Genomic DNA, 13272 nt, shown 5'->3' with positions numbered 1-13272 from the left:
ACCCCCACACATTCCCTAACTCCCTCGCTCCCCCCCCCCCACCCCACACACACACACACACTCCCCCTGTATGCAGAAACACCCAAACTCCACTTTGATGAAACACATTTGTTTGGCTTAACTCTTCCTGCTCCGGCACAGATGCCAAATCTCGGAGGCCTGGCGGTGTAATGTGGGCCATCAGCGGTTGGCCCTAATGAGAGGATGTATGTACGACTGTGGGACTGCACCGGAGGAGCTGTTTTCCATTTGGGTCTGGACTGCTCCTGTTATTAGGGAAACCTTTATTATTGTTGCCCTCTAGTGGGTACCCTATAATAGGATTACATTTTATTGGAGCCTCCCAGCATCACCCAAGCAACCCCCTCCTCTTGTCTCTCTTCCTCTACTCTCGCAGTGTCACCAGCTTCTCTGTCCACAATGGGAGGGGGGGGACAGAGGGGTAGGGCCCATGCTGTGATTGGACCATTAGTGTAGATGAGTGGAGAAGTGGTCCTCAGTTTTTTTATTCAAATCAAGCAGCGTGGGCCTTTCTTGTGCTATCTTTGGGCTGCCCTGCTCTGTGAATCTTGGGTTCAAGTTGGGTGAAATAAGACAGTCCCAGTTTCTTCATCCTTCATCCAGAACTTCTACTGCCAGACCCACCTCTTAAACTGTATAAAGCTTAAACACATTAAACACACTGTTGTCAACAAAACTGCCGTGCTAAGACAATACAGATACCAGTGTTAGCTGTGGGTCATACTTCACCAATACAAGCTTGCTTTCACATGGAGCCTGTCTGTAAAAGTTATATCGTTTAATGCCCAAAATACTACACAATGAAAAACTCTTGCCCTAAACTGTACATGCCTGCCAGGCAGATTGAGTCAGATTCTGGAATGATCTCAGTCCTTTCCCTTTCTGCAGCCCACTCCCTTACATAACCACAGGCCATTACAAGGGTGTGGTGAGCACAGAGAGTAATTAACATGGTCCCAGGCTAGAGCAAGATATCCCATAATACTCTGAATCAGAATAGGCCTGTTGTGGATGTGCCAATCTGGGAACAATGATGTCGAAGTGAGACAAAGGGCAGATTGGCCGTGATGGCCGTGAGATAATGAGAAGCAGCTTGGAGGTCAGGTCCATGTCATGGTCAGAATCTGAAGGTGGGTTCAGGTGAACCCGTTTTCCAGATAGCTGGTAAAAACACTTTCCCCAGTCGCGTAGAGGTGTTTATAACCACGGGCATGATGTCATCGAGGCCGGCCAGTTTCTGTTTAGGCTCATTCACATCTGCAAGCAATCTTTGTAATTTGTCCACCGAAAACTACAGCTCAGTCAGAACCTCTCCCAGCGCTGTGGCCGTGACGACGTGGTTGAGGTCCAACTACAAACACAACCCTTCAGACGCAGTGTTAGAACAATGGCTCGACGTTGGCCCCCAAACACAAGAGTATTTCAGACAGGAAAGTTACCAGCGGCTGGTTCCTACAACACTGAATGCATATCTTGAATACTGAATCGAGAGAGGGTCTTTAACTCCTTGGCTCTATTTGTGTGGAAAATGGAGAACGTATGAGATTCGGACGCCTGGGGTGTTCTCACTTTGCTACAGTTTGTCAGCCTGATGGCGAAGATAAAAAAAAAAAAAAAAAGTGCAGGAGGGGGGAAAATAGAAAATGCAAGGCTTGGTGTTTGTGTGTGCCAGCCGGCACCCTCTGGGGGAAATAACTTCCTCGTAACACTTTAATCCTGTGTTTGTTTTCCTCTAGGACACGCTGGTCAAACAGTGGAAAGTTAAAGGGCCCCTGCTCTGGGTGGCACATACGGTGGGCAGGCTCTTTCTCAAAAAGCAATTACACTGATCATCTGTAGCCTCTTGACTAGAACATGCCAGGGAAAAACGAGATCTGCAGAAATGCATCAGTGTTGAAAGAATTCCACAGCTTTTGGCATTTGCTGTTGATGGGGGCAGTGTTGCTGAAGCCTGTGAGATGTGGATTTGCATTGTGGCTTCATCCACCCTGACGAGCTAGTGTTTCTGACAGCAGGGGGCGAGAGAGAGAGAGACAGAAAGAAAGAAAGACAGAGAGAGATTGAGAGAGAGATTGAGAGAGAGAGAGAGAGAGAGAGAGAGAGAGAGAGAGAGAGAGAGAGAGAGAGAGAGACTGACACCGAGAATGGAAGAATTCCACTTCCAGTCAAATGTTAGTTGATTGTGTGTAATCCTGGAGTTTGTGTTGATCTGTTTGGGCATTTACATTTTTTATCTTCCCTGTCCTATTCTAAATGTAGGTCTATATTGAGATGAGCAGTAAGACAACATCAGATTCTTTAACATCTAGATAACAATGATAACAATATTAAAAAGCATATTATGTCCAACAAATATGTTTGAGAAGATGTATTCAAACATACTGGTTAAGTCCCTTTACTGTTGCAATACAGCAGTTTGAAGCTAAAAGCTTCAGAAGAGCTTCAATCTTCCTGAAATTATGCATGGTTGAACATTTGAAATGAGCTCTCGCATCAGCCTGGGGCACTGATTCAGACTTGATTGGGGCAAAGCAAGCTGCAAGTGCTTATTTATATAACTACGTCATTTGGGATTTTAGCCAAAAGCACAAAAAAAGGAATATCTGGTGTAGAATTTCTATTTGAACCCATTCCGTTGATTTAAAGTTGATTATTATCAACAAGTTGTGTATGATGTAGGCCTACGTGTAGTACCCATTTATCTTTTACAAGATACATTGAGTGAGAAAAAAATATATCAAAAGACTCAACTAACAATCTATATAATTATCATCACGTGCTGCTTTTCCTCCTTGGCAAAGAAACACCCCATCCATTTGTAGAAATCGCCTGAGGGAACGTTCCATCAAAACTAATCATAACGATTAAAATCAGCTTTTCTGTTCGAGAGAGGGAGGCAATAGGCAAGTTGGAAGCAAGAGTGAGTGAGAGTGTCGTATGCCCCAAAATAGCAAGATTTCTTTATTCGGTTTATAACACATAAAATTCAAAAAAGGCCGACACACTGCTGTTGTGATCTGCTCTTTTGCTCGGAGTTTTATTCTGCAGATAGGTTGAGACTGGGGTAGAGAGACATGAGCTAATTGTATCCTGATCTTTGCCTTGAGGGGTTTCGGAGCCCTGGAGCAAGTATTCTCTGTATTTTGTTCTGTCTACCTTAGCCAAGCTATTGCATTTCTCACTGGTGTAGGAAGGGAAGCAGATCGCGGCAGAAATCGGAGGGAAAAGGTGCTCAAAAAGATACTTTATGCCGATCTATGTTTCAGGTAAGCGGAGATTTATTTGGTTTGCTATTATTTCCAAGGCTGGTGTGACTGGGGCATTCAAGGCGCAGCCGCTTTTACGCATGTGCCAGACGATGAGCTCCACAGTTCTTACAAAAAATGTTTAACCATTTACTGGAAATTGTTCGTTGTTTTACAAGTGTATGTATGTGGTGATGTTACGAAATCGTAGTTGAAAATACTGAATTTGACTGTATTTCAACCGAATACGACGACCTTGTTGGGGAAACATTGCTATCGTCCGTTCGAATTCGCTTCTGGCGCGTTGTTTCAGCCCTGAACGCATTATCGTCGCCGTGTCCCTCTTGGAATACTTGTCACATACTTACACAAACCTCGATTAAGCATGTCGATACAGCTTTTCCTAGTCTAGTCAGTTAGTCCCAAACCAGTTTCATTTCCTGACTGCCCCAGATCCACTAATGAAAGACGCCATTGTGGAGTAATTTTGCCGGAGGGGTTTTCTTATTTTGTAAGACAGGATGTACCTATTTTACATACGTCAATGCAGATTCTCTGAATAATCTCTTTGTAGTACTCTCTCCTCTACTTTGTAACAAGACTACGTTTTTGTAATCCAAGTTAAACTGAAAGCTAACATACTTGTCTTTTGTTACCGATTTCTTGTGGGGCTGACCTTAAGCCGTATACCAAGGGAACTCCAAGGCTCAAATGCGACTGAACAAATCCAACCCTCCTGGACGGAAGTCTGGCTCTATGATCTTTTATGAAATTCGGTATTGCAAAAGTTTTAATTTGAAACTGAAAATATATTTAAAGATAAAGAAAATGTGCCTGTGTTAAACGAAACTGAATTTATTTCCTCTGTATATTAGATTGAAAGGTGGCAAGGATGCATCAGAATTTGGCTCCGTGTTGCAATTACATATCTTGGGAATGCAGCTCTTTGAACTTCTGCTCCCGCAAATACAGCCCTACGGCCATTCAATACACATTCAATACTGAATAAACCTTATGCATTTATTTTGTACTCTACGTTTATTCAAGGTCACCAATTTAAATAGTTGGATGTCTTTATAACCAGTTTATTATGCAAATGGGGGGGGGGGGGGAGCTGCACATTTTAAGGAGTTAGGTTGCGTGGTTTTGATTTTTTTTTATTGTGTTCACTGGAGGGCGCTGTTATGACAACCTCAGAAAAAGCATTTCCCACTGGGTTACATTTCTGTGAACTGAATTGGCTTACTGATCAGCTGGTCACCATCTGTCTTCTATTTATTATTAGTCATGTAAACCTTTATAAACATGTATTGGAGATACAGCGCTTGTCATTAACTTCAGTTACTTGGTTGAGGTAAAACTGAATCATCTGCAAATATAGATGTGGGTTGCTCTGTAGTGCGGTCTTCTCAAACAAACACCCACAGGCAGAGAAAGACAGCCTACATTATGTAAACTCAAGTCTGACTGTCCCAAACTTATTAGTGATACTCATCTGCATTGCAGTGGGGGATTGGTTGACATAGCTTGGAGTTACATTGATGTGACATCCAGACCATTCCATTTGCTTTATCTCATCCTACATGTGACTTTTAATTTGTCTGTAATGTTTACATTTATGACTTGGCTGCAACAGGTTGGAAAAGAGGTTCAATGCCACATACAACACCATGCTTGAAAACTACGGTTCCAACAACCACAGCGTGTATTCCTCCATGACAGTTTGACAAAATTGTGAAGTTGCGGGTATTTAAATTGCGCACTTTGGGTAAACAGACAGACCACTTGCTACATGAGACATTGTGAGTGTTTGAAGTGGACCAGAACACAGCTGTCTTAAGAGAACTGACGAATTCACTTGCGTGTTTAGATGTTTTAGATATCATACAGAAAAACTAAAGGCAACAGGTGGGATAGCTGCTGCAGAGGGGCTACAATAAAGTGCTTCCAGAAGGTAAGGTTTCCAGTCCAGATGTAACAGCATTATATAGTATATAGAGGCTACTGTAGTGTCACTCATATCCTGTAGGCTTCTATGACACAGTGACTGTCAATAGATAGTTTTATGTTTTGTAACCAACATTCTTGTGGCTAAAGAGGACTGGCCCAATGTAGTACAAGTTGTTTATTTTCAACACTGGTCCACCGTGCATCTCTCTCTCCCTCTCTTCCTCTCCTCATTTGAGCCAGGATGAGTTATGCTACACGTATTCGAGGAGGTCATCCACAGACACACTTTTTTTATGAAGCTGAACAGTATTTCACGAGGCTATGTCTAAGCTAGGAGGAAATCCAATTCCAGAACTTACTCCACAGACACAAACTCCCTTTCCCTCTCTTTCTCTCTGTCTCTTTCCCTTTGCACACACACCACCAGCACCAGCACCAGCACCAACATCATCTCCACAAATTAGTCAAGGAACAAATTACCTGCATTCTGAGTGTGATCCCACGCACATTGGCGGATGCCTTACACAGGTCCCCTTTTGAAGAGCAGCCGTGTGATTTCTCTCCCCTTCGCCCCGCAGGCCTCCTCTGCCTTCTGCGAGGGATTCAGGAGTTGAATTTAAAAAAACTATGCATGGCTGCTGCCTGGGCTTATCAGCGCGTGCACAAACGGCATGCAAATCAGGCTAGGATCACACACGGCAGTGGAGGCCTGCACTCAGAGGCAGGCTTAATTGCTAATTGGGTATCTAGGTGTGAAACCCACACTGCCAACGAGACGTGGAGCCACAGTGGTTTTTAAAGACAGTGTGGTTTCTGTTAATCGATTTATTCCGAACATATTCCTGAATTTATTTTTGAAATTAACGGATTCCCTTCTCGTTATAGGGAAGACGTGGTGGAGGGGTGGTATTATAATTGAACACGTGCGTCAGGCATTTGTGTGGTGTCGAGATGTAAGTGTCAACATTAGCGGCGACAGGCCAGGCGTTCTGATCGTGCCACTTTCTGAGGGGCGTTTGTGATTTGTGCATTTCTGTTATCATTCGGAATTTTGTGGAAGGAAATGCGGCCTGTTTCTTCTGAAAGAGGCAGTTATCATTGGCTGTGGTCACAGCCAATCAGATCTACAAATTCTTAAAAGTTTTCATAGCTGGACATGGCTACACTGATTAGACTTTTACTAAGGTGCAACAGTGTCTCAATAGCAAAATGATCAGGATAGAATAAGATCACAAATAATACTGTCCCTTTACACTGTAACAGATCATCTTCGACAATAAAAAAGAACATGTTTGGGAAGGATATGCAGGTTACTTTAAAAAAAGGATCCTACTCCACCAGCTTTACTACACTCAATGTAAGGCATTGTTCAGGAAATACATAATCACATGTGAGAAAGGAGAGGTTGCAGCATGTAGAGACTATAAAATGTCTGTGGAAAGGTCAGCCGTTCATGTGAGGTCACAGCTGCCCTGGGGACATTTGCCCAGTGAATGGTGTAACTGGTTTTAATCTCGAACAGAAACCGCCTCTGTGGTTAAGATACCATTCGATTCGTTACTGGCTACCGTTAGGCTAGTTGGGTGAGTTATATAGCGGCTGTTGCCCTAATTGCTAAAAGTGTGGAGATGTGTTGACTAGTGATATGACCGAAAATGTAGTGAATTTAACTTCGGTGCTGCTACGTGTTACCTGCATGTTATGGCTTGAAAGTTCAGAAAGAACAAAGGATAGCTTTAGGAGCAGGACAGGGCAAAGAAAGATTCTTAAGAGTTGACTGGGCAGGTCGCAATCCAGATGTGTTATTTGCGAGGACTCTACATTCACCTAATGGGTGGTTAAAAGTTAAACGAAGGGCTCCCTTTGTAAAATAGTCATTAGCAGAGGTTTGCTGTTTGTCTAAAAACGCGACATTATCTGCTATTAAAACAACGACAATCCAAAAGACCCGAGGGCACAACAATGCTAATGTTGTCGGGGGCTTTGACTTCTCCCAGCCATTGCTTAGAAGCTTCTCAGTGTGACTGCCGCATTTATAGCCTATGCCGTCTCGGTGTGCGCGCTGTATCTCTATTCGGAAGGTGAAACCCGAGAGAATCTCCGACTTAAGTCTCTGTTGCAATGGACGAAACGGATATCATGGACTTAACGCATCAGAAAACGAGAAAACGACCGCGTCCAATCAGTTCTGTGGATTTGTCCGTACACGCGTCCTTAAAACGAATCCCGTTAAGAACCGGAGAATGCAGGGACCCAGCGTTCATGTTCACAGTCAGAGGCGACAACATACCTGCAGCATCTTTAAAGCAGAATGATCATTCTGTGTCTACTTCGCCAACTACAGTAATGCCCGCACAGGTAATGGATAAGTCCGGTACAGTCTATTGTCTCAAACAAATTGGTTTCCGGCAAGTTGTGTGTTGGACCTGTCACTTTTCAACCTTTTGCGTGCATGCATGGCTATTGGGGAATTCCCCTTACATACTTGAAACATTTACGTGGTTTTAGTTTGTTAAAGATGTTTTTGGGGTTTTTTTTTTTTTTTTTTTTTTTTACCAATGCATAGCCACATTCCATTTCTTAACTCTTTTTATCGTCTCAAAATTATATTTGTCAAATTTCGTAAAAAATCTTCATTATGTTCTCAGGCCAACGTCATATTGTCAGCTAATTGTGTTTTTAGGTTAGCTGGGAACATTTCCTCAGAATCCTATTACATTATTCAAATCTAGACTGATTGTTCTCTGTGAGATTGCTGCTCCAAATTAATTTGGTTTTGGAGGAGATAGCCCACAGATATAGAGGCTCCTGCTTGTGGTTACATTCAGGTCAAGGTCAGGAAATATTAGGCAATGTTGTAACAATGAGTGAGATGAGTTATTACTGTACCTCTCTGCATGTGAACTGCAGAACAGCACAGTTTCAGAATACTTTCTTTCTGCAATTCTGCATGAAATGTAAGTTTTCAACCATCTCCTGTACAGGGGGCAGCAAGTGCCACATATACCCCATAAGACATTCACCCGTTAAAAGTACTATGATCATCCATAACCACAACATTATGAGGTCTTATCTGGTCTTCTGCTGTCCTAACACACGTCATTGTTATGTACTTGACAGGATAACCGCTCCAGTATGTCCAGACCCATGATCACCAGATCGCCAGCGTCTCCCATGAGTAACCAGGGCATCCCAGCCCCTGCCCAGCTAACCAAGTCCAACGCCCCTGTGCACATTGACGTGGGAGGACACATGTACACCAGTAGCCTGGCCACGCTAACAAAGTACCCAGAGTCCAGGTGAGAGAGAGGCGCCCCCACGTCGACTGTAATGTCAAACCTCGTCCAATCATGAAGAGCTCGCAGTCCTTCTGGCATCGCATGAACAGGCAGGGCCTTATTTGAACAAGGAGCATGGCAGCTGGTACATGGGAATTGTACTAATTAATTGCATTTATATTTACTGTGCAACTTATTTCATACGGTTTATGCTTGCGTTAGCTACAAATTGAAATGGAATACACAACATTCACCCAGAAAAATGGCTTTCAACCCCACAGTTGCAGGGGCTGGAAGTCCAAAATTCAGAGCACAGACAAAAGCAGTTCAGTTATTCTGACAGATGTCACAGCAGCAGTAAAGGGCCAAAGGGCACAGGGCCATCTGGAGGCTGGGAGGCTGTACTGTCGCTGGGGGCTCAGCCCCTGGCGTGGCATCCTGCCTGCAGCACCTCTCTACCAGCTGGCCCTGCCCCTGACCCCTCCATCAGACCACACCAGACTGCCTCTCTCTATTTCATCTCTGTCTCCCTCCCTCTCTTTCTCCCTCCCTCATTCTCTCGCTCTTTTGCTCTCGGTGGTATGTGCGCCGAGCACGGCAATGCGTGCGTCTCTCGACAAAGGTGTAAAGGAAAACAATCGCTTCCAAGTTGACACGCAGAAGTGAGTCATCTGCGGCGCTGGCTCACGCTCACACACCTGTGTCAGCTCCGCCTTCTGTAAAAGCAGCTGTGAAGAATCAAATCGTTTTATGCAGGCCAACAACAGACATGTTGTATGTTGTGTGGTTGACGTGTTGTATCCCCCCCACCTCTCTCTCTCTCTCTCTCTCTCTCTCTCTCTCTCTCTGTCTCTCTCTCTCCGTCTCTCTCCCTCTCTCTCTGTGTTCCTCCAGAATTGGCCGTCTCTTTGATGGTACAGAGCCCATAGTCCTGGACAGCCTGAAGCAGCACTACTTCATAGACAGGGATGGACACATGTTCCGCTACATCCTCAACTTCCTCAGGACGTCCAAGCTCCTCATCCCAGATGACTTCAAAGTGAGTACCATCAGTCACCCCGGCAGTGGTGTTCAGGGTGGTCAAGGGCTGCCGATGCTTTCTCAGTTCCTTTTGGTCTCACTGGGAGCCATTCTGAAAAGAACAATAATTCTCATCATGCCAAGTCATGTTTTTTTAACAAGGAAATCCCGCTGTTCCCACAACCCCCCAAATTCCCATTTGTCGTTATATTAGACGTAAGGTTTTGAAAAATGAAAAGCCAGATAGTGAACACGCTATTGGACACCAGAGGCTATATGTTCCCACTGCAAGTGTCTAGCAGAGATAGGTTGATCCTCACTGTATGTGACACATTTGCATTCTGTTAGCTCTCTCCTATGTGTCATTTAGCCTTTAATTACTAACTTGCCCCGGGAGAAAATAAATAATCACATTATCTGATGAACTGTCCACAATGTGACTCAATCAGTGGAAAGTATGTCAGCTAAAATAAGCAGAGACTAAAAGACTGGCTCAAGTTCAGACCGAGGCCATGTTCACATCAGGGGACCATTCTAAAGTAGAGGAACAGGAGAAAAAAAAGATGAAGCAACACAGTGTGACTTCCTCCCATTCAGTATCTCCGCCGCTCTGCGTCTTTGTCATCCCGGAAGGGTCCGGTCTCCTGGTTTGTCATCCCAGAAGGGTCCGGTCTCCCGGTAGACGCAGGGGGAGGGCTTTCACCCCGCCCTCTGGTCTATCACTCTGGGGCTTCTAGAAGAGTCTCTCCCACCGAGTCCCTCAGACTGACAGTGTTCAAAGAGAGTCTGAAATTCGGATAACTTAAACCCCATGCGGCTCTCTGTCCCTGCTTCGTGTATACCTGACCCCCCCCCCAGGTTATATTATTGTTAACTGTTGCTCGTTAACCCCCCCCCCCCCCGCAGGACTACAGCCTGCTGTACGAGGAAGCGCGCTACTTCCAGCTGCAGCCCATGCTGAGCGAGCTGGAGCGCTGGCGCTTGGACCGGGAGCAGGGCCGGGTGTCGCGGCCCTGTGAGTGCCTGGTGGTGCGTGTGGCGCCCGACCTGGGCGAGAGGATCACGCTGAGCGGCGACAAGGCCCTCATCGAGGACGTCTTCCCCGAGATCGGCGACGTCATGTGCAACTCGGTCAACGCCGGCTGGAACCACGATTCCACGCACGTCATTCGCTTTCCCCTCAACGGCTACTGCCACCTTAACTCCGTCCAGGTGAGGGGGCCGTCTGCTTCTGCAGGACACATGAACATGCTACAACAGTGTTGTTATGTACTCTGTAGTACATAGAGTCAACAACAATAACTATTCTAGCGGGCCATGTTTAGTTGGATCAAACTAACTAAACCCCTCATCCACTAATCGGGATGACAAAAGACAGGACACAAAGCACGTCAATAAATGACAGTCCTAAAGGTTTTGTAAAGAGTAAAGAGACAACTGGCTCGGTCACCATTTTAGAAAGGCAAGAAGTCAACTCTACATTCGAGCCCATGTATGCTGGAGAGAGAGAAAGAGAGATGGAAGGAGAGAGAAAGAGAGAGACAGAAAGAGCGTGCTCCTTGGCAGGTTATCCCTAGGCAGGGCCCATAATCCTGTTTGGTTATTAAAGCACGCCGGCGGTGGGTGCTGTATCTGCGGCTAATGGAGGCTGGGGGGGAAGGGGAGGAGGGGCGGGGGGGGGGGGGGGGGGGGTTGGTGGCCGGGGGGCGGGCGGGGTTGAGGGAGACTGCCAGCCGTTTGGGGGGGTGGGGGCCTTTGTAGTTTTGGCGGGGGCTAAGGCCTGGGGCTGGGGGAAGGAGGGGGGGGGGGGGGGGGGACTGGTTGATCAGCCCAGACTGCGCCAAGTGGCGGGGAGGGCAGGGGGGTTTGGGGGAGAAAAGCCCAGAGATCCCTGGGGCCTCTTTGATGGAATGTGATCCTAGAGCCCGGCGGACACGTCTGTAGATTTCTGAGAGGCTGGGGGGATCAGGAACGTATCCACGCGCGCACACGCACACAAACAATAAATGAACTCACGCTCACGCACTCACACACACCAACACTAAATGAATGTGCGCGCTCACACACACAAAGAAGTAATGAACATGCGCGTGCGCTCGCACACACACAAACAATCAAGATAAATGAGGCTGTGAGACTGAAGGGTTCCTTCTCAGGTGACAGGAGAGTTCCTCTTTTGTCTTATTTATTCATCTTTATTTGTCTTCTGCGCAGTCCAACATATACCTTATTTCAAATTATGGATTAGCTGACACTGTGCTTCATCTCATTGGTTTTTATACACAAGCCTAGTTCGTTTATATTTTGATGCGGTTTTACACAATTCAGGAAGCGCAAGACTGCTAGTCTGCGAAACCACATACCATCAAAAAGTTGGGAATTCACTCACAAGATATCGGCGACTCCAAAACAAGTTTAGTTCTACACGTGTGCGAGTTTGTGTGGGTGAGTTATTGGGTTGACAGTGTGGCATTAGGTTTGTGCTCACCATCTCTCTCTCTCCCCCCTTCCTCCTCCGTGGTGCCCCCAGGTGTTGGAGCGCCTGCAGCAGCGTGGGTTTGAGATTGTGGGCTCCTGTGGTGGGGGCGTGGACTCGTCCCAGTTCAGCGAGTACGTCCTGAGGAGGGAACTGAGAAGGACGCCCCAGAGAGGAGGGCCCAACTCAAACAGAATAAAACAGGAGCAGCTGGACTAGAGACCTCCACAACCACAGGAGGCGCTAGACTTATTTACTTACTTTAGGCGTGAGCTCTGCGTGGGCGGAGCTCTCTGTATGGACTCGTGTTTTTTTCGTTTTGGTTTTGTTTCTTTTGTCATAGTTTCTTTTTCTTTTTACTTGAGAACCACCTATAGAAAAAAAAAAGGTGAATTTTTTTTAGTTTTTGCCATAAGAAGATACAGAATATTTGATAAGTTATTGAAATCTCAAGGACATTTGTTGATTGTTTACTAGCCCCTTTTGAGTGAATTTTAAAGAATTATACACCGAAGCCCCAAAAGAAGTTTGTTTTAAAACTTTGAGCCTACATTAGGTTAATGTTCTCAATTTTAACTGTCAACATTTCTAAGGGTTTGATTGTACATGTAGTGCACACCCTTCTATCAATGCTTAGATGTTCCCCCACTGGCAAATTGCCAAATGTTCTGTACAAGTCTCCAAGTTCTCCGTTTCCATAAATACTTTTCAATAGAATTGAATATACTAATTATTAATTACATTATTTTTCTCATGATTAAAAGGGTTTAGTATTGTGCCACAAATGAAGTTGCTTTTACATGAATGGAAGTTATCTTATTGGATTATGCTATTAAATAGAGTTCACTTTAGTCTCATCAAGATTTTATGTCATAGGTCATTCTATAATCACTTAAAGAAAACGCTAAGTAAATTATTATAATAATGTCACATCATTGCCTTGTTGTACAGGGAATACAGGTTATCCTAGAAACAACCAAGGTAATTCATTCAGTGGGTTATAACCCTCTGGAGTGGCAAACTGTATGATATTGTCATTGTATACGTGTTTGTTTGTGTTTTTTTACATTGAAATTGACATCTTTTTAAAACAAATCTGTTGCCTCATTCATGACTGAACTGATACAAGCCTATTGTAACACCCAATCTAAAGATCACCCTCACATTTAGCGTATTTTAAAATGAAGTTTCTAACGTGACCAACCTACCTACTCTTCCTAGATTTGAGGTAAGAGGAATGTAGCTCACAAATGTGAAATAAATCTTCAACATAAGTTGTAAT

At 44.9% G+C, this 13272-nt stretch overlaps 1 protein-coding gene across 5 annotated transcripts; it reads left to right on the top strand.

The window, feature by feature from the left end:
- The first annotated feature begins 2828 nt into the window (after positions 1-2828).
- On the top strand, positions 2829-13272 carry LOC146270839 (BTB/POZ domain-containing protein KCTD1). 5 transcript variants are annotated; one of them, XM_084708516.1, is made up of 6 exons: positions 2829-2941; positions 3212-3287; positions 8337-8515; positions 9389-9533; positions 10421-10726; positions 12045-13272. In XM_084708516.1, exons 2-6 carry the CDS (start codon positions 3279-3281, stop codon positions 12207-12209), a joined length of 804 nt encoding a protein of 267 aa, XP_084564642.1. In that variant the 5' UTR covers positions 2829-2941; positions 3212-3278; the 3' UTR covers positions 12210-13272. The 5 variants fall into 5 exon arrangements, 3 of the variants coding, with proteins under 3 accessions (XP_084564642.1, XP_084564641.1, XP_084564640.1); XM_084708515.1 differs by lacking the exon at positions 2829-2941 and having other exon boundaries at positions 2956-3287; XM_084708514.1 differs by lacking the exons at positions 2829-2941; positions 3212-3287 and adding an exon at positions 6735-7574.

This window comes from Hypomesus nipponensis, chromosome 10 (genome assembly GCF_054491055.1).
Source record: "Hypomesus nipponensis isolate SF chromosome 10, ASM5449105v1, whole genome shotgun sequence".
In the NCBI taxonomy this organism is placed as follows: Eukaryota; Metazoa; Chordata; class Actinopteri; order Osmeriformes; family Osmeridae; genus Hypomesus; species Hypomesus nipponensis.
Note: the sequence above shows the minus strand (reverse complement) of the source record. Positions and strands in the feature narration are given on the sequence as shown.